The following is a 26577-nucleotide window of genomic DNA, read 5'->3' as shown; positions in this document are numbered from 1 at the left end:
TGTGCCGTGCCTTACTCGGGCGAGCCCACCATGGAACCAGCTTGCCACGTACAGAAGCCAATGCTGACCCCGACACACACACTTCTCTGCCGATTTAATGCTTTGGGCTTTCCATGCTTAGCCCGCCAGTCTTTAACAATACAAGTATTCCTCTGAACTGTTACCCGGAGTCCCCTTTGCGGGATGCCTCCAGTACTACTCGCTGACACCAGCGGGTGGTCCTGCCGATGTCGCAGGGCCGCCCCGCCGATGGCAGGGGAAACACTCCATTCCCCTGAATAAAGGACCCATAACCATTCCTGGGTGAAACGCCACTTCTCTGAGTCACCACAGAGAATATTCTGGGTGCAAGAGCGCAGTTAAGTTGCACTCCATTCCCCACCTATGGCCCGCATAGCAAAGCTTGGATGTTCCCAGGTATGCCCTTAACAGGACCCATAGCACACCTGGTGTGCTACAAAAACCGGCATCGCTACTGCACACCGGAGAATAAACTCGAACTCTGCTGACCTCTACCTCTGTCCTGAAAAGCAAGCTCGGCAGGGCAGAGTGGCAAAATCAGGACTGTGCCGAGCAAAGCGGGAGAGTTGGGAGGCATGCTGTAGGTTTACATGTAGTAAATCACACGGGGGGGGGTAAAAGGCAAGCTTGGCATGTACTGCCGGTCAACTCGGGTTCATACGACACACAGAAAAGCGGCAGATTATTTCCGAGATGCTCGTAGCTGCAGCGCTGACTCGATGGAAAGTGTGAATCTCCGCGCTGACCTCGCACGACCTCCTCTGCTGCCTCGATACGCGGTCTGCATTATAAAGCCCGAGCTGTTGTCTTTCCTGCATACAACGGCGCCGTCTGTTAGTAACGGAGCACAAAACGCAAAAACAACCGGAAAAGAAAGACTTCGCCAAACCGGTCCCAGTCTGCCACACCTGCTTTCGACCAATCACTGCCTCCCATAAAACAGCAACTCTGGTCACTAAATAAACCCCCCAAAAAGAGTTCCTAAAAGAAATCTAGGTGTGCAGAACTTTAGCGATAATGTAAGGAAGTACTATTTTACTTGTAGATAAGTGGAACAGTCTTCCAGCAGATGTGGTAGAGGCTAACACAGTGAGGGAATGTAAACATGCATCGGACAGACATAAGGCTCCTGAATCTAAGATGAGACTTTTTATGGTTTATGGTTTTTCGCCGAGCCCGATAGGTTTGTTTATCGCAGCCAAACATCTCCTACACGGCGTAAAGCCGAGGGGTCGGGAAAGGGGCAAAAGGGGCAATCTTTAGAATCCTCCCCCAGACCACCCACTCCTGTGCATTTGCAAAAGGGACCCCACTAAATTTAAAGGGACGTCTCTGTCTTTATCCGCATTAAGCATACGATACCTGGAGCGTCCCTTTAATCATTTTAACTACGTCTGCTCTGCTGGCGATCCAAGACTGGCAGATCCGGGCAGATTGGGGTTTGGGCCCGCCTGTTGGGGTAAAAAAAGTCAAATGGTTATGTTATATACTACTTGTTATGTCCCGTCTACCAATTGTACAGCGCTACAGAATAGGGTGGCGCTATATAAAACAATAAATATTAATAAATATACTCTCCCAGCAAATATCTATATTTAGAGGTGAATACATGGTGGTTTTGATCAGACTGGGGAATTCCTTACAGTTTTCAGTGAAAACACTCGAAAGAAGGAACCTAGGTAGCCTCAAAAGCTTGCAATCGAATGCAGCGCAATTAGCCAATAAACACATCGCCTGTAGTCTCCGTGTCTGTCAGACACTAAAGGGGACGGCAGCTCCAGTTTCTCGTAATTCTTGCAGTTACAGCCTGGAAATACTCCTCACAGGAACTCCACTCGCCCTTAACAAACGTGGCTGTGCGTGTCACGCTGGATAGTCGCCTCGCATCCCGCGGTGATGTCACTGCCGAGCGCCGGAAGTGGATTCGATTTGCGCGCTGCGCCGCTTCCATGAGCTCTGTGACGACTTTTTAGAAAGTAATGACAGGACTAAATAACTCGGCTTAACAATCAGCAACGTTACTTTCAGGGCTCGCCGTCCCTGGCTGCCACTCAGAGATCCTATTGCCCCCCCCTGGACTGACAGCAGCTGCCTCCAGTCTCCTCTGCCATGGAAGATGATGCCGACCTGCCCCCTGAGAGGGAGACTAAGGTACTGTGACTATTGTGTGGGGGTTTGAGCTAAATTACTAAGGAAAGGAGAATTCTTGGCCACGGTCAGCAGCTGGCCATTAGATGTTTTCGTAGACCACAGCTGATCACTGGCTCAGGATGATGGGTGTTGTAGAATAGAAGTGGATACTATTTATATTAATGGGAGTTCCCTAAACAAGCAATACATGTGTGAGTACTTTAAAATTAGCAAAGAAAATAATGAAGCAATTACCTTAGGGAGAAGTTGATGGGAGCGCTGTCCGCACATATGTGTGGGGGTCTCAATACACCCCCCTAGCAGCGTTCACAGAGCTGGAGCTGACTGGCGGGAAGTATATCTCAGGCCAGATGTGTTCGGAGGTACACGTCCGCTGCACAGAAGATAACGGGGGCTGGCGAAGGGACAGATTAAAGGGGGGGGGCGCCACGTAAATTTAAAGGGACCTTTAGCTATCATGTGAATTAAAGTGAATGATTCATTAGTATATCAAGTGGTCTGAGCATCCTAAACCTCGTGATCATTCCACTTGTGCTAACGAGAACATAATTTGACGCAATGATTGAAGGCAAAGCATCCTTACTGTAATGCTGGGGTATTTTGACAGGTCTAGGGCAGTGGTGTCCAACCTGCGGCCCTCCGGCTTCTGCAGGACTACGTCTCCCATAATGCTCTTTCAGCTAAGGGGCAGGCAGAGGAGTATGGGATATGTAGTCCTGCAGCAGCTGGAGGGCTGCAGGTTGGACACCTTTGGTCTAGGTCCAGAGATGAAGCGACAGTGGAAAAGCGTGAAAGCAGTGTAGTTAGAACTGTGATACTGTGATGTGTTTAAATAAGTCTGGATAAAAGATCAAGGGATTAAATTGTATATTAATATTCATCTTTGTGAATTGCTTCTTCTCTGCATTATTTGAATGATGAGACATACAGACTAAATGAGTAGAACTAAGTTTCTATGTATGGTTGTTTCTTTATAGGACTTTGAGTTTCGTCAGCTGAAGAAAACACGACTTTTCAACTCCCCTGAAGAGACCCCCAAGGAACGGTCCAATCTCTTGGCGATCTCCAACAAATATGGGCTTTTCTTTGCCGGGGGACCACCGGGTCTTAAGATCTATCACACAAAAGATCTGCTTGTTCCTGTTCAGCCTGGGCAAGATCTGAATGACATTGGTAATTTCCACTAATGTCCCGCTGTTGCCTAGCCCTAGATAGCCGCTTGAGTTTATATGCCATGCTAATTCATGTGTTACTGAGTATCGTATTCCTAAACTCAGAAACTATGTTAAGTACATTTTATATTGTTTAACTTCTGCTTTTCCGATAGGTGAAGATCGTGCGCATTCATATGACGTATAGCCTCACTAGCATCTTTCTTTGTCCCTAAAGAAGTAGTCATCTAGTTAACAGCCCCAATGCAGTTTATTGCGTACTGCTATGGTATTTTTGTAAGCAGGTCTCTTACTTCTCTCCCATGCAGTTGTGGGCCCCCCAGGAATAGATGTGCCTTTAAAGCACCCTGCGCACCATTTGGCTCTGAGCTCTGATCATCTCACCCTGTCTATATGCACTGCGTCTACTGAAGGCACCCTGATTGCATTTTATGATGTTCGGACCCTGTTAAATAAGGTACGTATTAATAGATCATTGAATTGTGAAGAATCAACAGAGTTAACGGTGGTACCCGGGGAATTTGCTCAGATCTTGTAAACATAGTTTTTGGCAGCAGATAGGTAGCGACTGTTCTACCCATGTCTGCATTTGTTAGAATCTAAAGAGCACAACCCCTCTGCTGGGAAAACTAGCTCATTCATATACAACCTCCTGTTAAAAAAACAAAACCAAAAACATAGGTATTTCCTGATGTTTTTGAATCTTTGTGTTTACTGTAGTATTTGATTATTTTATTCATTGAATAAGTATTTCAAGACTGCTTGTATTTTACTTCATAATATCCTAGCTTTATGTTTTAATAAAACTATTGATCAATTAAAAGTTTTTTTTTTTTTTTTACTTCTGTAGGCCAAACCGCAGAAACAGCCTTTTGCTTGTTACAAGCTGGCAAATGAAGGGAGTATAACTGTCTCTGACCTTAAGTGGAATCCTGCCATACCTGCCATGGTAGCTGTGTGTCTGAGTGATGGCAGCATATCTGTCCTGCAGGTGGCCGATGCCGTGAGTGTGTATGCCTCCCTCCCTGCCAGTCTGGGTGTAACGTCAGGTGGGTAATGTGTTACCTGGGACAATGTGAAAGGTGCAACATCTGGGTTTGTCACACATAGGCCTCCAGCTGTCTTTAGGCTAAAACAGGGGTTATGCCTTTAGTTTAAACCTTGAAAAATGTTTAGTGTATTAATGCTTTAAAACTGCATGACATACAGCTTGTTTACACGAGAGCTTCTGCTACTCGTCCAGTCATGCAGGAAATATCTAGGCATTCTCTTGTTTAGATATACTGTTTAGTAGGGAGCTTTTCACATTATGATCTATTTAAGTGTGTAAGATTATCAGCGTAGAAGGGATTTATACCACATATAATTGAGTATAGGACATTTTTTACTGATGTTTCATTCTGCATATGTGCAGTAGCCCAAAACCCTGCAGAGTTAAATCAAAAGGCTTGGTCAATCTTCCTGGGAGAGCTACACTATGATTTATGCAGGTTGATTATGATAAATGCTCAGTTATGAATGAATCATCCACTAGCAGCATCCTTTTAAAGACCTATATTTTACAAGTTGAAAGCTATACATTTTTTTACTGTCCTAATTTTAATTTGAAATGTTATCCCTCCACTAGTCTGTTGGAGCCCGAAAGGGAAGCAGCTCGCTGTGGGCAAGCAGAATGGCACAGTGGTTCAGTTCCTCCCAGTGAGTAGCTTTTAAATGTATAATTATAAAGATTGCTAAGAAATGTGTCTATGGTGCAAGCAGAAAGCAAGAAACAAAGCTGAAGATGTATATATAATTTGATATAAATATGTAGTCCTAAAATATCACCTTAACCTATGATATTGCAACTGTACACCAACTATTTTAGTGCAACGTTCACCCGTTTGCATGTGTTTGGGTCCCCCCCGTAAGTAAATACATTTTGTCTTTCAGAACCTGCAGGAGAAGAAAGTGATTCCCTGTCCCTCCTTCTATGATACCGAGAATCCAGTGAAAGGTGCAGTATATCCTTCTCCGTAACTGGGTGCTAGTGAATGAGCCGCTGTGTTGATATTGTGTCATTAACGGGTCCATCGTACTCGCATCATGTTTTTTCCCTCCCAGTGCTGGATGTCCTGTGGGTCAGTACGTATGTCTTCGTCGTGGTATATGCAGCTGCTGATGGGTCGCTGGAAGCCACTCCTCAGCTTGTAGTCGTAATGCTTCCGGTATGTGGATATTTTCCAGACTTCTTTAACAATTTGACTACTTCAAACTATCTAAAATGATCTAGAATGATCTGTGTTTAGGCACAAAACCGCCAATTACTTTTATTGTAATTTTAAAATTATATTTTTTTGTGTTTATTCCTACATTTTTATTACTGAATTTGTTTACTGTTGAATATTCTTGCTGACATATCGAAAATGTCATCTAGATGATAAAAGAAGTGTGTATTGCTAATGTCTCTGTTTAAATCCATGGATGTTTAAACTTTGGGGCCACTAATGCATATTTTTGGATTCACTATACAGAAAAAGGAAGACAAGAGAGGAGAGTGCTTTCTGAATTTCACAGAGACCTGCTACAGCAGCTGTGCCGAGAGACATCATCATTTCTTCTTGAATTATATTGATGACTGGTGAGTCGCGTCACAAAAACCTTTCATGCCGTCTCTTAAGAGATAAGTCAGGAAATCATACATGATGTTTACTCTTTACAAAGCTTCCCTTCCAAAATAATTGAAAAGCAATTTTAATAGCAATAATTAGTCCCACAAGTGCATAGTTGATTAAATCTGCTTTACAACGTTGCTGCAAATTATAATCTGCTTTATTCATGTTCTGAATTGTCTTCTCTTTTATTTGAAGGGATATTCTCCTAGGGGCTTCTGCAGCCTCCATAGAAGTTTGTGTGATTGCCCGGCAAGCAGATCAGGTACCACGGACTTTATATTTTACTGTATTCAGGAGGTTTCTTCTTACAAGCTTCATTTCCACCTATACACATCATTTTGGTCTATTGCTTGGCTTGAAATCTTTTGTATTCTGTAGTTGGAGAATATCTGATGAGTTGTGAATTATTGGTAGGGGTTTTTTGTGTACTTAAAGGTCAAGTACATGAAGCCAATACTGGCCTCAGTTGGCTTTAATTAATAAAGTCCTTACTCCCCGATGTCACTCAAGCTGCCAACGTTTTGTGGCATTTCAAGTTCACTCCCGACCTATTGAGCTGCAGTGAAATGTAGAAAATCTGTTACCAGGTGTTTCATTTGGCTGTCGATTCATACAGTCCAATTAACCTTGACTTCTCCGAAGGTGGTGACCTTACCAGAAGCAGTCAATGATTTTTTACATTGTTTTCTTTGAGTGAGGTCACTGAAGTTAGGGCCTATAATGTGAGAAGTGAGGTAGACCTTCCTGTATGACATCAGCATCCCAGAGCAGCCAGTAGGCATCACTGTGGACCAGCTGTGCAAGAAGGTAGTACAAGATTGAGGAAATACTGCCAAAATTATGGTTTTATTTAAAAAATAATTATTCAAGCAAAATTCTAATGTTTTATGTGCTGGAAGGGTATGGAAAAGATGTCCTTCCGAGTTCCGTTACTCACACCACTACTCAGATGGCTAAGCCACGTTAGAGATGTGTGGTTGACTTTTGATGATCAGATCTAAGCTGATGAAATTGTTTCCGTTACAGGCCAGTTATGAATTGTGGTTACTGGAAGACTCGGGCCGCGCCGAGCTGCCCATGACGGATAACGGCGATGATACCCTTCCCATGGGACTGGCGGTGGATTATACGAATCAACTGGAAATAGCCATCAGTATGTCCTTTCACCCGATCTAATATAGATCAGGCTTGACTTTTTTTTTTTACCTAACAAAACAGACAATTCTAGGGATTGTTTATTTTCCTGCTACAGTTCAGCGGAGAAAAAAAACCAGGGATAATGTGGAGATTTTACCTTTATAGACTAAAATTGTTGCTTGTAATATTTCATATTTGTTGCAGTCCTGTAAGTATAGCTGATCTCAAACTGTACCCAGTAAACGTCAATATATCAATGTCTGTATCTCTAGCTGTCTGCTTACATTTCCCTTTGCCGTGTAGAAAGTGGTATATTTGAGTTACTTTATGGAAACAGAAAAGGTGAATCCATACAGTTCATCAGTACTAACTTTCACCGAATATCTGCGAGAAAAAACATTTCTGGGCTCACTTTTTTGTCTGTTTTTATGTCTGGAATAACCTGACAGATTGCCAATTGTCTGATGTTTTTTTTTTTTTAATGTAGGCGAAGAGAAGACTCTGCCACCTACCCCCATTCTCCTGATACTGTCCACGGATGGTGTCCTGTGTCCTTTTCACATGATCAATTTAAACCCAGGTGTGAAGTCTCTAAACACACCTTTGGAGCAACTGGCAATAGAAGGAGAGAGGCAACCAATCACGGGTGGTATGTTTCCTTATCCCAGAGTGTTACCCATAGGAATGCTGGTTTTTTTTTTTGTTTTTTTTTTTTTTACAGAATTTCGTTTGAATAGAGATAATATAAAGAGTATAGAAGATGGGCAACAGTGAGTCATGGTTACAAGCCATGAAAACATATATCAGATAGTCCAGTTGGGACTTGAGTCTGTGGGTTTATTACTTCCCAACATACATGCGTTAACTCAGGACACCTTGATTGTGACCTCCTGACATTAACAGTCTAACCATCAGATGAGTGCATTTATGGATTTGCATTCCACATGTATATACTGTGAATAGTACAGAGGGACAGAGGCACCTTTTGTAGTCGGAAGAATAATTATTTGGCAACAGTGATTGTTTGAAATCACAATTAAGAAAACAAACAGGCAAACTTTTATATGATGAAACTGTTTATTTCTGGGCAAGATTTGGATATTCCAACAGTACTTGGAATGTTTCTAATGTTGAATTTAGTTACAAAGGTTTTACCTGCAGGAAAGTTGGTGGAACGGTAGCTTTAAAAGGTTAGACGTATTGTCTTACATGCTCTCATCTGCTTCCAGGATCTGGCTTCACTGTTCCATCCTCTGCTGCGGCTCCTGTTGCCCCATCAAAGCCATCCGCGCCTCCGCCTGCCGCCGCCGTCAGCGCACCCAATCCTGCCGCTCCCTTCGCATCCTCGTTTGCGGCCCCGTTTAATTCCGCTAAGCAAACCAGCCAGCTGGCTTTCTCTTTCCAGCCCATGCAGGGCACTGGGGTTTTTGGGGCAAGTAGTTTAAAGCCTGGCGCCCCTGCACCTCCAGCGCAAACATCACAACCTGCATCAAGTTTCATACCTGCGTCATCCACGGTGAAAGTGAACCTCAAAGATAAGTGCGTACAAGTGCTGGAAAGGTTGATTAAATGAGTCTAAATTAAAATAGTACATTCATTTCTATGCTGTTCGAATGAATTAATATTCTGTTTGATTCCTTTATGTGGTGTGGTTTCATATAAACACATGACTGTTTGCTTTTACATATATTTGGTATGGGTTTTTTTTGTATATTTGGTGTATTTCCGAGGAAGAGTAACAAGAAGTCATAGTCTAAAACTAGGGGGTCAGAAACTTAGATATACTGTTAAGAAAGTTCAAAGGGTGGTAGATAAGTGGAGCAGACCCCAGCACTAGTGGTAAGGCTAATACAGGGAGAGAATTGCAATTTAAATTATTAAATGCATGGGATAGGCATATGGCTCCTGAATATAAGACAAGGCAGCAAATTCTATGTTTCTGTGTGTCTTTGGCCCCTTATTTCAGTCAAAAGCGGATTTGACAGTTTTTATGGTTCAGCGCCATTAATCACCCCATATAATGGTGTTTTACATAGTAAAATGAGCGATATATTTGTTAGGAACCTCATGTATCCCAGAGGAACAGATCGGCCCATTGAGTTACTCCTCTTTGGTAGAAGGTAGTTGGTTCAGGCAGACTTTGTAAGCTTGGGCTGAGAAGAAGATGGAGCACTTTGGGACTGGAAACCTTTACTAGATTTTCTACAGATCTCTGATTTTGTATAGTAAATATTTTTGTTTTGAACCCAAATATTTCCAAAATGATGTGGATTAAAAGCACAAGATACAGGTAGTTAGTCATAAATGATTTAATGACACGTGTAAGTGACACGTTGTCTTTTAATGACTTAAGGCTTGCATGCCTATAATGATACCCAGTAAAATAACTGATTCATTTTCTAGATTCAGTGCAGTGGAGGTGCCGTCTCCTGCGTCCGTCCCCAATCTCTCTTCCTCATCCTTTTCTAACAAGCCGCCTGCATCAGGGGATCCCCAGAGTCGGACAGCCACCTTCCAACCGCAGGCCACCCCAGGGCCCGGCAGGCAAGTCCTTGGACAAGGTAAAATCTCTAACGCCACCTTTTGTTTCTAGCAAAATGCATATCTATGTTTGTAATGTTACGTTGTATAGCGATACCTGCAGCCCAATGTCTGGCACTCCCTGGCTTATCAGCAGTGGAGCAGCGTGATCCATAGCCAGGCCAGATCAAACTTCTCTGCCCATGTGGCTGCCTATAAACCCTTCCCTTATATATTAAGTCCTGACAAGCGTGCCATTTCTACCATGTTTGGTGCATGCATTGGAATAGTTCTGATTAAAGGTACACTCCATCCACCATATGCTCTTTAATGCATGTACATGTTTGAGATACTTACAGTATTGTTTTTGCTTTGTAAGTTCATATATGACCTACCGTAGACACATATACATTTTTTCCATGGGTACAAATTTGCTTTGTTTCTCTGTAGCGACCCAGCCAGTATCAAGCACGCCCGTTGCCTCTTCCCAGAAGACGTCCAAAGCGAACACCCCGGCTGCAAAGCAGACCCCATCCCAGGTAATGGCGCGCAGTCCCGAACGCTGTACATAACATCAGTCGTGTGGTTTTGCCCTAAACTCCTTTGTTCTTTTTATTGCAGCCCCAGACAAATGTTGCAAAGGAGTCCGTTCCAATTCTGAATGCCATTAAAGAAGAGGTAAGTGTGCCTATATTGGCTGATGTAAGATCATGATTTATCTAGGCTTATAAAGTCCCATTGATCATGCTGGACACATTATTGGGTTTGTTCTTTTATAAACCTTTGTTACATTGAGCTGTTTGCCTCTCACTGCAGATGATCATGAAGTTTGGTTTTATCAGATGGAATGGATTTTAGCCTTAATGTCATTTTGTGCTCAAAGTAACTTTAAATCAGAAATGAAGCCAGCTGCTTACCCGTTTTATGTTTAGTGAATGGGACTAAACGCACGTCCGTGACGAGTCGTCACACCCATTCAATCTGGTGGGCACATTTCTTGTCCTGTATGACGGACCTGTCGATGAGTCTGCTCGCGACAAGTGTGTCACACGTGGAGGTTTCTTTACTTTTCGTCTCTCGGCAGATCGCTCACTTCCAGAAAGAGCTGGATGACCTGAAAGCTCGGACAGCAAAGGCTTCTTTCTCGGTGGGCAGTGAGGCTGAAATACGGCAGCTAAAGACGCAGACTGACGATCTTCACTGTTTCATCCTTGAGATCAAGGAAACAACAGAGGTAGCGGAGCTTCGACTGCCATGTAATTGTAACCCAGATTGTGACCTAAAAGAGCAACAATTGCTTTTGCAGCAGCTGTGAATTGATGGGACGTTGGATATAAAACGGTTTACAAGCAAGTCTATGAAAGACAAATAATGTTTTGTGTTATTTTCTCATCTCTCGAGTGCTTGGAAAAGCAAAATGTCCATTGCAATTACTATGTTTTACTCTTTCTTTCTAAACTGCTTTTTTTTTTTCTTACATTTTTGTGAAAGTCACTTCATGGAGATATGGGAAATCTAAAAACCAACCTCTTGGAGGGATTCGCCAACATAGAGGACGCCGGTGAACAATTAGAGCGTCAGCGTGACCCCAGATACAGGCACCTACTGTACAAGAGACCGCTGGATCCCAAGAGCGAAGGCCTGATGCAGGTAAGAGTGTAAAGAGGGTCATTCTGCATGAGCAAAGTGAAAGTTGGTCCACGGGCACTCGACCAAAATAACGTGATCAACTAAATGCTTGTCAGATATTTTATGATAGAAAACATGTATTCCATATATTCTGTACTTTACATGAACACAAAATGGAGTCAGAGCCATTTTATTTTACTTAATTATGTAGTGATTATTTCTTTTTGTCCTTGTTCCCTCTGTAATTGAGAACAAAGAAGTATTCACGTATAATGATGTTTCAGCGTATATATGATACAATTAATGTTATCTTCCATGAGAAAGTTAAGGAGTAGACACTGCATATCCTTAGAAATGTAACTTGGAATGGGGGATACATAGGAAGACTACCAAGACCTGAGTTACTATCTAGGAAGTAACATTTGGCGATTAGGGTGACCAAGGATAAATTCCAAACACATATGTAATGGTTTTAAGTTAATTCTTAGACCAGAGCGTCTCTCACAGGTAAATTAAGAAATTACAACAGTGTAAATATGAGTAGAAATCCTAATTATAATGGGTAAAACCCACCGTTATGATTGGAGAATTCCAATCAAGAGGTGGAGGCTATGATAATAAGCCCTGTCTTTAAAAGCTTATGTCTTTAATAAAAAAAAAAAAAAAGACCTTAAGATGGCACCCTGAAATGGACAGACCCGGACGGACTTATTCACCAAATTTACCTCGGAGAATTGGAATCTGAAGATTCTGGCACCATATTTCACTCTTGGAGTTACTTTGAGTTCTAACCTATATAATTTGTAGCGAGTGATATTCTTTCCACTTAATTTCTTGCCAATGAACCTGGATTAATTTCTACAAGGACCGGTGGGACAACAGCAACAAGTGGTGGTAATTATAATTGTTTTATTATTCTGAATAGAGATGAATTTTGTCTTCTTCGTATAGAATTCCCTGTTTCTGGGAAGTACTATATTGCATTATTGTATATGGCGGCTTGTGAGACTGCAGCTTATAACCCGTGATAATGACAATAATGAAAAGGTATTTTTACCTATAGATGAAGTTTGACATTATTTGCATCTATAAGGAACTTCACAAATACTCTTAGACACCATTAAATTATTTTTAATTTGTTATATTAGTTGAACTAATATTAGAGAGATAGTGATATCTTTATTACTGCCCTGATTATTATCAATTTTTGGTTGCTGAGTGGGATGGAAATTAATTGTGTGTTAGACTCATAAAGTAGTAATTCATATTGATAACTATCGATAATATACTGTATTTGAATTGATTCATTTTTGACATGTTTTAAGAACTTTGTGTTTTATATTATGCACTGTGTGACTCATATATAGATATTTTATAAATTGTATTTACAATAAATATTTTTGATTGATTATCATTGTGATATATATCTGATTTGAATTATAATTTTCGGCGATCTGAAAGGATTTAGGATCGGAGATAAAATATAGGGTATCTCCTTAAATTCATATTGTGGATGTGGTACTACAATATTTGGTAGCGTCGTTATTTTGCGTATGTGATAAAATATTAGTTTTGCCTATTTTGTCTCATTAATATCCCTAACATGCTCCAACCCAGTCGCTCCAAAATGTTGAGGGCGAAAATCTCTTTGTAAATTGCCGGTTGACTTTATGTCCCCAGCATGCAGTAGTAAACATTTTCAGCCATTGTGGAATCTTGATTGCCTGGGGGAATTGCTGAGTTTGGAACCTCTTTGGTCAATACGCAACAAACTGAAATTGTGTTATCTATAAGCAGACCTGCTACTTTGAAAGATACATAAATACTTAGTAATAATGTTTCACAGAAGTGCATGATTTTGTATTTGCCTACTACTTACTGATGGTCCAGATAATGACAGCACAGTAAGCACAGGGCATTTTTTTTATTATGATTATTATTAATTGACAGCCCTACCTGGGGACATTGCTGACTTTTGGTGTGAAGGAGACAGGTGGTCTTTAGTGGTGCTAAGAGTGCAGACCCCCCAGCATCTTACTAAATAGGAACCTGTGGGCAGATCCGAACACCACGTATATTTACATTTCATTTTTCCATGACGTTTGGATATCGTGTTGGGATAATAAAGTATCCCGCATGTTTTCAGTTTACCTGCTAAAATTTGCCTCTGTATACATAGAGGGTTCACTGACTGCAATAATCGGCGATCGTCCCTGAAAATAGTATATTGATGCAGTGGAGAGTAATTAGCAATTTTCAAGCTGCTGTTTTATAAGGTGGTCATCTCTTCTTTCTGAGCATACTTTGGGCCCGGAGTCGGCTGTTTTTGTGTATCTCAAAGCAGTGGCGTTTCGCTCTTCCTAGGAAATCCGTCGGACGCATCAGTACGTGACGTTTGCGGTGCAGGATGTGAATGATGTGTTGGATCAGGACTGGGATCAGTACCTGGAGAAAAAGAAAAAACAAAAGTGAGTTTTGGGCGTTTTTTCGTCCTGAATAACCATAATAGTAGAGATTGATGATGTAATACAGTAGAAATGTGCAGCCTTTGCGCTGAACAGAACCGTTCCAGCTCATCTGACCTGCGACTAGGCAGCCGTCCATGTTGACTTGCTTCTTTCTTGGATTTTCTTAGAAGCCTAATTGTTCCTGAGCGGGAGAAGTTATTTAATATACTGGCCAATAATCGAGAGATCATCAACCAGCAAAGACAGGGGCTCAACCAGCTGGCAGACAACCTACAGGAGCTTCGGCTGTACAATCGGACCTCCCAATGGGGTGTACCAATAGAGGAATCTATCAACAAGAGGTGAGTCAGGCCAATGCCTACTATGCAAGCTCCTCACCTGTTGTCAGACACAAAGGAGTGAATTTGCATTGTTCTCTTTATTCCATTTGTTTGATGAGCATCTCCAATCTTTTTATTTGTGTATGTACCCATATAAAAGGCTTGTCACTGTCAGAGTTGTGGGTCACGCTGGGGTGAAGGTCCAAACAGCAGAGTCTGAGTGGACCTTTTGTGTTAAGCTACACTCAACGTGACAAACATTTGTAGCGGTGATCTGCCGTCGGTATGATAGGGGGGCTGTGTTTCTTCCCAGTGTTGGAAATGGTGTGGTTAGTGGGCTGATCTTGTAGGACAGGCAGGTGCGTACCGTAGGATACGTTGTGCGTGTGTGTGCAGTGTGTCGTGATTGTTAGGAGTGGTGGGGTCTGGGACGAGTGACGGCGTGATGTGGGACTTAGAGTGTGTTGTAATAGGACAGGTAAGTGGTGAGAGCAAAAAGCAAGTGCTGGATGTCCCTCTAATGACAGGAACATTCATATGTTTGAAAAGTGATCCAACGCTTCATTTTTTCAGTAAACTGATTTTATATTTTTGTTTCTGCCCAGTTTTGAAGCAGAGTTGGAAAGTTTGAGTACCATATTGTCAAAGACCACGATGGATATACAAAGAAAACCAAAAACCCCACGTATGTACCAGAGGTTTCTGCATTAGTCATTCTTGCCCAACAATTCTCCTTTAATGAAGTTTCCCCAACTGACTTCAACCTGTAAGGAGAAAAAAGGACATTGAGTGTGGCTCGTGAATTGGAATCTAGATACATAGGGTCACAAACTGATCTGTAGTATTTACCTTGAAAGAAGTTAGCTCACAGCCCCAGTCCTACCCCATGCGCATGTGCAGAAAGTGCTCCCCGTTCGTATTTATCATTTTGTTTCTTTTGCAGCCAAACTGTCAAAGGAGAAGCAGAGTCAGCTAAGGACTTTCCTAAACAACAGAAAAACTCCCCCGATCCGATCCCTCGCTCCAGGTGTGTTACATATCCGAGATTTGCGTAGTTGAAGGTGACGGGTAGCACTATTACGAGTGCAGAATCCAAAATGATCAATATGATCAAATTTACAGTAACAGGAACACACATGAGACACCATGATGTCTTCAGGAAGAGAATGCCCTGCTCTAGTGAGCTTACAGTCTATTTGATGTCTCCTCCTGTGACCTGGTAAATATTTTATTATTGATCATAGTCTGATTCTGTTCTGCAGCCAGCCTCAACCGTTCATCGTTCCTGGCACCAGCCTTCTTTGAAGATCTGGATGACGTAAGCTCCACCTCATCCATGTCGGAGGCAGTAGATACTGAAGAGCAGGCGCCGTTGCCACCGGTGGTGCAGAGGCAGGAGACGCCTCCTCCAGACGAGACCCCCATCAGAGCTCCCCGGCACGCTCCCGTAGCCCGTACTTCATCAGTTCAGCCCGGCTTTGCTCCTCCGTCGGCCCCATTTGGGAAACCCCAGTTTGGCCCCGGTCCTATGACGAGCACACGTGAGTCCTTAAAACTCCATCCAAGTACATGAAGACATGCCTATATACAGCATATGTAAAAAGTTGGAATTGTTAATCGGCTAAAGGGTTGCGAGTTGTATACAAACCACCCTCGGTCACTCGTTCTCCCTGTGGGCACCATACCGGTACCTGGGTCAGAGACCATTGCCCCTTTCAACAGTCTTTACAGATACAGACCTCGATCTTCTTTCCAGGCTTTGGTACAAGGATACGCAGCAGACCTGCCAGTCCAGGCAGGCAGGCTGCAACTCTAGACGCTCATATTCTAAAATCCTAGTAGGCAATATAGAGGTCCGTTAAAATACAAACAGAGAGGCTCATGCATTAGGGTGGTACATTTCTATTCAGCTTGTCCATTAGTGGTCTGTTAGACCACTTCTTCTTACCCTTGTTACCCCCCTTCTTCTCTGCTATCGGTTTCCTATGCACACAGAAGTAAGGTTTTGATGTCATTGTACGATGTTTCCTTCAGCTAACGTCTCCGCGCAGTCGATCAGGGTGATACCCCAAGGAGCAGACAGCACAATGCTAGCCACCAAAACGGTCAAACACGGTGCGCCCAACGTCCCACCCCAGCAAGCTGCGGCCGCAGCGGCCCTGAGAAGACAGATGGTCAGCCAGCCTCCAGGTAACCTGGGTTCCCATCCTTCCGCTTACCTGTTAGGACAGGCTCCAGATGTCCTAACTATTCCTTTCTTTCCATTCAGCCTCCTTGACTGAAACTACTCTGCAGAACGTGCCCCAAGTGGTAAACGTTAAGGAGCTGAAGGGCAATGGTCCGAGTCCTACCATCTCGACTGTATTGGGGTAAGCATTGGCAGTGCCCGATTCTCCCTGTAGATGGCGCAAGCACACTTCTCAAAAATACTCCATTGACTTATTACAAACCTTACCAGTCAATTGTCACCGGCTGTGTTACAAATGAGTTGTCTTATGTGATTACTGGCGGACGCTAACGAAGTGCGTGTCACGTGTTTGTCTAAGAAAACTGTTTTGTTAAAAGGCTGGCTAATTCCCGGTGCCTTAACTGAGAATCTCCTCTCTTGAGTTTAGCCGCTTATAGCCGCTCTCACTGGGCTTTCTGTCGAGTGCCACCTCCTCCCGCGAAGACTGTCTAGTGATTGCAGGTGTACTTAGTGCTTTACAGTTTATAATCTAATAAAAGGAAGGCATTAGGGTTGAGTATCTCAGCCTGGATGCACCTGAGAGTGACCGGTACCCTAGTGATAACAATTGTTCTACATACTTCTAATATATTGGGATTCCTTATCGCTACTAAATGGACAGTCCTCTGCCCCAAACAGTCTCGCCAATGACAAATGCATACTAAAGTACCTTTAATAGGCATTCTATGCTTCCCGAAACCCAAAAGTTCCTACAGACGGTTATTACGTTTATTAAAGTAACACCATCTGAAATGAAACAGCAGTTGTGGTGCTCAGAAGACTCCAGGGGGTCCGTCAACCACTATAGCCCTCGTGATGAGGAAGGGGACGGTGGCTCTGAGGGGGGACGCGTATATCAGGCCTTGCTTTGTAGGGGATTTGAACGGCAGCCCGGCTTCCGAGCGTGCTGTGAGCCCAGACACATCTTGATGTGATATTGATCTACTCCGGTAAAACAAGAAAACTCATCTGGCATGCTGAGAGTGTTCGCTCGACAACCAGCGCTCTCGCTGCATCCCGCAAAGATCTTGCTTTAAAAAATTTTTTAAAAAAAGGGCTCTCTTCACGCTGCATTTGTTTTTCTCTCCCTTCCCTAGGCCATCCGTACCAAGGTCCGCTGCCCAAGCCATTAACCTTGTCTTGGCCACCGTGGGTTCAGCCCCAGCTAAGCAGGTAACGTCCTCTTTCATCCGATGCCGTTCTGTTTTTAATTGCGTTTTGATTTTTTTTTCTTCAATGCACCTCTGCATGCAGTCCATCCTATTTGCGCTACCTAGCACCGAAAGGGTTAAACCTTATCTATAGTTAAGCAGCGTGTCGGTACCATTTTTTAACTGTTCAGTAATTTCCAGTATTTTTGTGCCATGTTGAGAGTTTTTATTATTTATTTTTGTGATGTTTTTATGCATTATTAGACCTTGAAGCGTCTTCTCTGCTGATCTGTATGTGACAGAAATGCCTATCAGATAAATTCTGTATTCCGCGGTCTTTTCTTACACGAACACACAGCTGTTTTTCCAGCGGGGACACAAATCAAACATTCAGAATTTTACTTTTGCCCCCCTAATCTAAGCTGGGGAGGGGGGTATTGTGATGAATGATATTTTGCTTGACTTCGTGGGGTTTTGTTCAGCCGTAATCCAGACCGCAAACCGCTATTCTTATAACATCCCATCCAGATGTGACATCGGGCTGCCTCTGCCCTTCCTCTGTTTTAGAGAGAGGTCATTTTGCGGCGGCCGATGACCGTAGAGGAATGGCCACGCTTGTTGCCACCTACCTGTGGGTCAGCCGCTCATCCACGATGATGGTTAAACGTCTGTGTTTGGATCGCTGGAGGGACGCGTGTTTCTATCCAAGGGGGGGTTAGTGAAGTAAGAAACAAAGCTATGCAGCTAACACAAACTTTTTCCACCCTTTCCAGACTCCTCCTAGCGGCGTCTTAAAAATGCACCCGGCTCCTGCACCATCCGGCAGCACCGCTCACCCTGGGCAGGGATCCGCACCCAGCAAGACGACAGGTGAGTGCTACCGAGGAAGCCTTGGGGGGGTGCAGGCAGTGGCGACTCTAGAAACAATATATAGGGGGGGCACACAAGCTACCACAGTCAAACTGGGGGGGGCATTAATAATTTCCACCATTAAATCTTACCACTGAAAACAAACACACACACACACACACGTATATATATATATATATATATATATATATTGCCAATATTTGATCATTCAACATGGGAAGCCTGAAGCCACAATTTAGTACGACTACTCCTTGAAATCCTTTAATCACAATAATTTAACTCATCCACATATTAACTCATGCTCTCCCTCATTCAGACAATTCATCCACACATTAACTCATGCTCTCCCTCATTCCGACAATTCATCCATTTTAAGAAACTACGCCCCTTGGAGCTTCAAATGAGGGGCTACATGTATTTCTAGGACAAAAGTTGAGTGCACAAAAAATGATGGAATATGTCGCTTTGGCTAGAAAATATTTTTTCTAACCATAGCGACATGTTCATTTGTGTCCTGCGCACTCCAGGTTTGTACTAGAAACGCATGCAGCCCCTCATTTGATGCGCCAAGGGGTGTAGTTTTTGCAAATGTGTACTTTTTGTACCATAATTTAACTTCCTACGTGAGCAGTAATGCCACGTCAAGGCTTCAACCCTAATTACTGATCATTCACACGCCTTTCATATCTCCATTCACTCGCAGAAGCACACACACCATACTTTAAATACATTCACTCACAGAAGCACGCACCATTCTTTCCCCTTACAATCCCAAAGAAATGATGGTAAAGGGAGAAAAAAAATCACTTTTACAGCAAAAATAAGTTTTGCAGTAAAAATGCAAGGCGCTCCAGGGATGAGATGGTTACTCACGTACCGCACAGGCTAAATGGCTGATTTTAATAATATTTGCAGTTCTTCAGGATTTCCAAAATTGCCTCCCTAAATTTAACCCCATGATCAAAGGGATCATGGGATTAAAAATGAGTATCGGCCATTTTTAAAAAGGGAACGTGACTTTTTATAGCTATATGATCACTGTGGTAACATTGGCTACCACAGTGATCATTTAGCTAGAATACTTAAACTTTTTTTTTATTTTTTTAAGTTAAACTACTTTATGTTTAAATAATTTTTGTAACTTTTTTTTTACATTTTTATTTTTTTTACTTAATATTTTTATTCTTTTACAATCTATATTGGAAAGTAATTACCTTTCCAACGGTATATGTTGGGGGTCTGTAGCTGCTTAGATGCCTGAGATACAGGCATCTAAGCAGCATGCCCCCCCCCCATACCTCTTTAACTGACAATTGTCAGTTGTTAATAAAGTTGCGCCGGATCGGGCGGCCCCGGTGATGCGCTTCAGTTTGAGGGGAAGATCGCCGGGGTAGGTGGTGGTCCTGGGTGACTCCAAATTCGGCCCCCCCTTGCCCCCCTGTAGCGACGCCACTGTGCCCCTCCCATACCTCTTTAACTGACAATTGTCAGTTGTTAATAAAGTTGCGCGGTCACGTCATCGCGTCATTGCGCGAGGCGTCACCGGCCGGATCGGGCGGCCCCGGTGATGCGCTTAAGTTTGAGGGGCAGATCGCCGGGGTAGGTGGTGATGGAGGTCCACAGACCTCCATCAAGGTAGGGTAGTGCTAGTGACGGCATGGTGCCGTCGTTAGCACCTGACTGGGACTGCTAGCGATGGCACCATGCCGTCGTTAGCAGTCAAGGGGTTAAAGTCCCATTGCGGGACTGTCCTGGGTGACTCCAAATTCGGTGGGGGGGGCAAGGAATATCCCAGGGGGGGGCAATTGCCCCCCCTTGCCCCCCTGTAGCGACGCCACTGGGTGCAGGCAAGAAGTATAAAGTTAAATTCCATCTCTCAATAGCAAGGACCAGTCACTTTACTTTAACCCTTTCAGTGAGGGGTGTAGAGAACAGTAATCCAAGTAACATTTGATTAAGCTTTCAGACCATGAACGGAGAGCAAGGACCAACTTTCCTAATTTTAGGTTATGTTCTGCCTACATGGGTCGCAAGGAAAGATAATAGAAGGCAAAGGATGTAATCCCCCCCCCATGTGAATCAGATGTTTTTAGCCCTGATTAGTTAATAATTTGGATAATTCTTGTTTTGCTCCACTTTTTTTCTATTCGTTAGTGAGCTGCTCTCGTAATTGCCGTTTATTCGTATTTCTTTTATTTAGGGCAAACTACCCAAAAAATGGAAGCTCTTCCTGTTCCGTCGCCTGCCAACCCCACGTCTGCTCCCGTCACGCAGCCCAGCAAACCGTTTTCGTTTTCAGCCGCAAAGTAAGTTTGTTATGGACTCCCTTTTATTATCCTATGTATATCTTTTTCCATGTATCTCAATCTGATCCGAGGTTAGAGATCTCGTGGGCATAGTCCCTAAACTAGCAATCCTTTGAGGTGACGGCCTTTCCAAGCATCGTGACTGATTATTATTTCTGTATTCAGCCTTTCATTGTGTCATCGGTACCGTACTCTCTCCCTGTTAATTTACCCTCCTGTTTCTTTGCTGCGCAGTGCGGGTTTCGGCTTCGGTAACGTCACTCCTGCGTCTACGTCCTCATCCGCCGGGGGAGGCAACGCTACAGGTAACCTATCACATGAAGAGAGGCATGCTGGGATTTGCAGTCCCGTAATTATGGTTCCTGTGGCCTTCGCGTTATGTTGCAGATGGACATTATCCATCTTACCATCCAACGCCTCAACCTACATTATTGATAAGAACTTTCCGATGCTGCATGTCAAAGTTACCCATCGTAGCAAAATGGGACCAAGAATCCATTGCCCCTGGGTTGCATGTGATATGGTGATGAGGAGCAAGGGGATTCTCTCTTTGGGACGGTTTAGCGAAGCAGAAGGTCTTCAAATAGGGGAAACGCCATAGGGTTGACTAAGGCCTTGAAAGTTAAACATGGAATGTATTAGTAAGACATTTTAAAGACTAATGGGGCCATTTTTGTTTTAAACCTAATGCATCTAAAAAAAAATTCCTACCTTACTTTAGCAAGCTCTGTTGATTTTACTGTTACAGTGGCATCACGAGATCCAGGCCAGCCTCCACCTTACGCGTTTGGCGGTGCAAGCAAATCTCTGTTTGGCGCCGGACCAGAAGGATCATTTTCCTTTGGCTCTATCAAGTCTGCGTCACCATCATCCATTGCCTCATCTGCGGATACTTCTACCGCAGCTCCCCCGTTCCAACCACAACCGCCATCTGCTACCAGCACATCCTCAGCTACCAGCAACAAGTCAGAAGCCATGATGGCTAAACAAGGCAATGGTCTGTTCCAGAGCTTCCCTGGTGGGGAGACGCTAGGGAGCTTTTCAGGGTTGCGAGTGGGCCAAGTGGAAGAAGTTGCCAAGGCAGAAAATTCCAAAGCCACTTCTAATGTACAGCCAACCAAGCCACCCAGTTCCACCCCTGTGTTTGCGTTTGGTGGCGGCATGCAGCCTTCCAAGCCTGGAGAAGTGTCCTCGACCACTGGTAGTGTCTCCGGCACACTGTTTGGTAATTTACAATTAGCAAGTTCTGGATCATCGGCTAGCGTATTTAACCAGGGGGGCAGTAAACCAAACCTCTCATTTCTGCCCCTGGCAAGCACAGTGTCTGGTGCAGAGTCTTCATCTGGAGCCTCTGCACCTCCTGCAACTCTATCTTTTGAAAGTCTACTTGCCCCTGCTGCTTCCGCTGCTGCTCCTGCAGCTTCCGCCGCTGCCCCCGCAGCCTCTACCCTTGCTGGTCCAGCTTTTTCTGTCTCTGCCCCTACAAGTGCTGGCTCCAGCACCCTGGCAATTAACCACCCTGTGAAGTCTGATAAACCTGTGAGTGAAGCTGCAGCTCCACCTTCTCAGCCTCAGGGACCCTGTGTTCAAACCATTGAAAAAGAACAAGCTCCCACGCAAACCGTGCCCAGCGCAACCCCCTTTGCATCTGCTGTCAATACGGCGGTTCCTGCAGCTCTACCAGCCACGTTGACCAAGGCTGAGACAATTCCGGTCACCTCCACCCCTGTCGTGGTTGGCACAGGCCAAAGCGCCATCACATCTGCATCAGCTGTAGTCAGTCCTACGTCCATAAGTACGCCCCCCGGAGGTCTCCCTTCCCAAACGCTACTTGCTACACCTTCTCCTTTGGCTCCTCCAGAGAGCGCACCGGGGACAGCTCAGCTAGGAGGTTCAACGGCCGTGAGTTCTGTATTCGGTCAGCCAGCTGCCCCTGCTACATCGGCTCCATCCGCGGTGCCGGTGTTTGGGCAAGCTCCAGTAACATGTGCGGCTTCTGGTCCCTTCGGCCAGCAGGCTACCAGTTCTGCAAGCACGCCGGCCAGCACCGGCTTTGGCACGTCTACGTTCGGACTGGCGGGGACAGGAGGAGGTGGAGCAGCCTTTGGTCAGCCCTCTTTTGGCCAGACACCGTCACTATGGAAAGCACCAGCCAGCTCCGCCAATACTTTTTCCTTTGCCCCGTCTCGATTTGGTTCACCACCTGCTTTCGGGCAACCATCAACATCTACCGCAGCTGCATCAAGTAGTGGTGGCCTCTTTGGAAGCTCTTCAAGCACCAGCACTGCCGGCTCTTTCTCTTTTGGTCAGCCGTCAAGCAGCAGTGGAACTACCACCACGGGAGGTGGCCTGTTTGGCCAGAGCAGCACCCCAGCCTTCGGACAGAGCTCTGGATTTGGACAGGCTGCCCCAGTATTTGGTAGCACCAGCTCTTCTACTACCACCACCACTTCATCCACAGGCTTCGGCTTTGGCCAGTCATCGGGTACGTGCCCTTTGTTATCTTCAGCTCCTGCACCAAAGCTTTTATGTTAATGCTTGTAGTGATACCTTAAATTTCTTGCGCAGGCTTCCCTACCAGTTCATCCGGCTCGTTGTTTGGTCAATCTCAGACGCCAACCACAAGTATATTTGGACAGGTATGGCTTTTATTTTATTGTAGTCCATGGTTAAAGTAATAATCAATGTTCCGTGGGACTACCCACGCTTTGAATGGTATGTTGCCGTCCCGTTGATCGAGGGGAAATAGGAATAGCTTAGTGGGGGGGTTCTTATTCAAAAAGATTGGAAAACGAAAAAGCATTAACACAAAATAATGGCTAGTACTGAGAGGGTAGGATGTTTATGTAACCTCTTATGTATGTAACCTCTTGCTGGGAGTCTCCTGCCGCTACCCATTCATCCTTCACATATCTCCAGCAGCCGTCTTCCTCTGGAGGTCTCTTTGGCTCCTCAAGCGCAGCAAGTAGTGGAGGATTCTTCAGCGGCCTTGGTGGTAAACCCAGTCAAGAAGCAGCCAACAAGAACCCGTTTGGAGCATCCACTTCCGGATTTGGATCATCCGGTAGTCCCAGTGAGTCCTCTTATTGTGTCCTATATCTGTGTAACCGTAGGGCTACCAATGCTTTACAACGGTCACCTAAAGAACGTACTGCGCATGTGTTCTGTCGCTAGTCTGTGTACCACAAGTTAGGATAAACACAAAAAAAACCAAAAGGATCGATCCAGCACTTGAAAAAAACTTCCAGCTTTATTTAATTTACTAAATGATTAAAAAGCATAATTCACACCTAAGTGCATAAGAAACCCCAAATCTGGGGTTTGGGGTTTCTTATGCACTTAGGTGTGAATTATGCTTTTTAATCATTTAGTAAATTAAATAAAGCTGGAAGTTTTTTTCAAGTGCTGGATCGATCCTTTTGGTTTTTTTTGTGTTCATTCCACGCATCAAGTCCGTGCGGATCCGTGCAGATGAATATATAGGGAGGTGAGCTGGCTTTTGCATTTATTCAATTTTACAAGTTAGGATAAACTAGACTAGGGATCGGTTTTCTTGCTCCGTTCTGCTCTCGGCCAATGACCATCCTTAGATGAGAACATGGAAAGAGTTATATTGCTTTAGATGTGTCTGGATATTTTGCTAGCGCATGTGGGCCAATGTTAAAAGGTTAGACGTTTGTATCTCCCCACCGCGGCAGCGCGTGAATGAGATCAGCTAGCCCTTACTATATTGTTCTCTGTCCCCTTCTCAGACGCCACCAGTCTGTTTGGAAATAGCGGGGCCAAGACGTTCGGATTCGGTACACCATCTTTCGGGGAACAGAAGTCAAGTGGGACGTTCAGCGCAGGAGGCAGCGTAGCTAGTCAGGGATTCGGGTTTACAAGCCCTGCTAAGACAGGTACTGTACCGCTAGGAAAAACATCTGGTCGTACAGCTCAGGGAAGCTAAAATACATCTAACTGGACCTTGGGGGCTCCTTTATTATCCCCGGTTAATGAGAATTCCTTCCTTTTCCTAATAAAAAGTAGTCTCTGTAGTCTCTAAACATATTTTATTTAAGATCGGATATCGTTAAGTTCTAAAGAGCATGGCATAAGTAAACAGTTGACATAACCAAGTGATCAGTGCTTTCTCCTAAAGGGGAGAGCAATTTTTGGGGGGCATTTTTTTTTTCCAACTCTCCACTCAATATTCAGGCATCTGGGATTCTCTTCTTCGTCAATGTTAATAGTCGCTGCTCACAGGATCCAAATACTTATGGCTGATAACTTAATCTCACGTCCGCCGCAATAAATCATTTAAGTTTAGCCTTTTCTGTCACGGCGCCTCTGTATCTGCAGCAGATGGCTCGCACACACGCGGTGGTGGATCTGGTCCTGAACGTTAAAGGTCTTGCCACCCTCAATGGCTTTTAAAGCACTTTTTATTAATAGAAAGGGTCCTGGATGCAATTTAAAACGTGTTAAATAGATAATATATATATATATATAATCCAGGTAATTGTCGGTATGTGTAGAATCTGCTTGTTTTAAAACGATTACACCGGTGCTGCCCAGGAAAATTGCCCCGGGGGTCTCGCTCCTTGTATGGGAGCCAGGAGGTGGGCATGGGTGGATTCCCCACAAAGGGCCAGTCTTGGGTCCAACAACCAGCAGCCATACCTAGAACCTCCAGGGCAAATCTGTCAGGTTTCATGTATGGGAAGGAGGGTTTCTAACTGCCCCATTGGAGCCCCTTTCTTTATTTCCAGAAGTGTGATTGATTTTTATTTGTCTCCCCTCTTCCTTTTCTTCTTTTGCCTCTGTTTTGCTCAGGTGGCTTTGGCGCTGCTCCGGTGTTCGGCAGCCCTCCAACCTTTGGGGGGTCCCCTGGTTTCGGAGGGGTGCCAGCATTCGGTACAGCCCCAGCCTTTGCAAGCCCTCTGGGCTCGACGGGAGGCAAAGTGTTCGGCGAGGGTACAGCTGCAGCTAACGCAGGCGGATTTGGGTAAGACTCACCCAGGCTATTTTCATCAATTACTCTTTTCCTAAATGTATACTTTGTTACCTTGTTTGTTTGTATTATTTAATTGTTTGGCTGTGTATAAATGTTACTGTACGTGTAACTTTTTAAGATAATAAGATTTGCTGAAGACCCCGTCATCATCCCAAAGTTTTATACCCATTTGGAGGCGAGCTGGGATTTCTGCTCACATCTCACTGCGTTGCAGGTTTGGAAGCAACACCGGTAGCACAACATTTGGAAGCCTAGCCACCCAGAACACTCCGACCTTTGGCTCGCTGTCCCAGAACCCTGGATTTGGAGGACAACAGAGTAGCGGGTTCTCTGGTTTCGGCTCTAGCACCGGAGGGGCATCTGCAGGGACCAGCGGAGGTACTTCATCAAACACTTTAAGAACTACCATTGTTTGTGGGAAATTAATAAATTGGCATTTACTAATCTATAGTCTTTCGTTTCTCGCAGGGTTTGGATTTGGAGTTTCGAATCAGTAAGTATCCCAGTGCGGTATAAATGTTGACGCTAAGGGACAGTATCTTTCCTTAACGGATAACAATATAGCCCTCGCGCCTTTTATTTACCTTGTCTTCAGGTTCACCAGTGGGGATTTTTTTCTTTCAGTATCCCCCCCTCTTTTGAATTAACGAATCAGGCCCACTTACTCCACAATGTAAGAAAGGGCACCGATAATTTGGCCGTAGCCGCAGATCATAAGTGCCGTCTGTTTTTGTCCCCCGCAGGTCTTCATCAACCTTTGGCGGCGGCTGGAGGGGATGAAAAGATCAGAAAGCCAGCGGAAAGGACGCCGCCACCCCGCTCAGCAGCGTTTGCTTTATGAGTTCTCGTATTCTTTATGTTTTGCGCTGCTGATGCTTGTTTCCTCGTTTGGACAGAAATATCCCTGGATGTCCTGTTGTATTTTAATAAACTCTGTGTTTTTGTTACAGTTGAA

General features: G+C 44.3%; 1 protein-coding gene across 1 annotated transcript; it reads left to right on the top strand.

The window, feature by feature from the left end:
• The first annotated feature begins 1949 nt into the window (after window positions 1-1949).
• On the top strand, window positions 1950-26577 carry NUP214 (nucleoporin 214). The gene is made up of 36 exons (XM_053473291.1): window positions 1950-2172; window positions 3150-3345; window positions 3653-3801; window positions 4195-4393; window positions 4972-5042; window positions 5277-5340; window positions 5448-5551; window positions 5858-5964; window positions 6194-6260; window positions 7025-7151; window positions 7623-7784; window positions 8365-8674; window positions 9539-9696; window positions 10106-10194; window positions 10277-10333; window positions 10740-10889; window positions 11147-11305; window positions 13649-13752; window positions 13920-14093; window positions 14678-14757; window positions 15016-15099; window positions 15335-15613; window positions 16107-16262; window positions 16342-16441; window positions 17397-17472; window positions 18224-18320; window positions 20521-20626; window positions 20861-20931; window positions 21375-23111; window positions 23195-23265; window positions 23549-23699; window positions 24379-24525; window positions 25442-25613; window positions 25837-26000; window positions 26091-26115; window positions 26366-26577. Exons 1-36 carry the CDS (start codon window positions 2131-2133, stop codon window positions 26400-26402), a joined length of 6042 nt encoding a protein of 2013 aa, XP_053329266.1. The 5' UTR covers window positions 1950-2130; the 3' UTR covers window positions 26403-26577.

Source organism: Spea bombifrons, chromosome 8 (assembly GCF_027358695.1).
Source record: "Spea bombifrons isolate aSpeBom1 chromosome 8, aSpeBom1.2.pri, whole genome shotgun sequence".
In the NCBI taxonomy this organism is placed as follows: Eukaryota; Metazoa; Chordata; class Amphibia; order Anura; family Pelobatidae; genus Spea; species Spea bombifrons.
Note: the sequence above shows the minus strand (reverse complement) of the source record. Positions and strands in the feature narration are given on the sequence as shown.

Excerpts from the sequence above, each read along its gene's own strand:
- NUP214 (XM_053473291.1), top strand. The coding sequence starts at position 2,131 with ATGGAAGATGATGCCGACCTGCCCCCTGAGAGGGAGACTAAG. Across the intron at positions 3,802-4,194 it reads TTCGGACCCTGTTAAATAAG|GCCAAACCGCAGAAACAGCC; the intron begins GTACGTATTAAT and ends TTACTTCTGTAG. Across the intron at positions 26,001-26,090 it reads ATCTGCAGGGACCAGCGGAG|GGTTTGGATTTGGAGTTTCG; the intron begins GTACTTCATCAA and ends CGTTTCTCGCAG.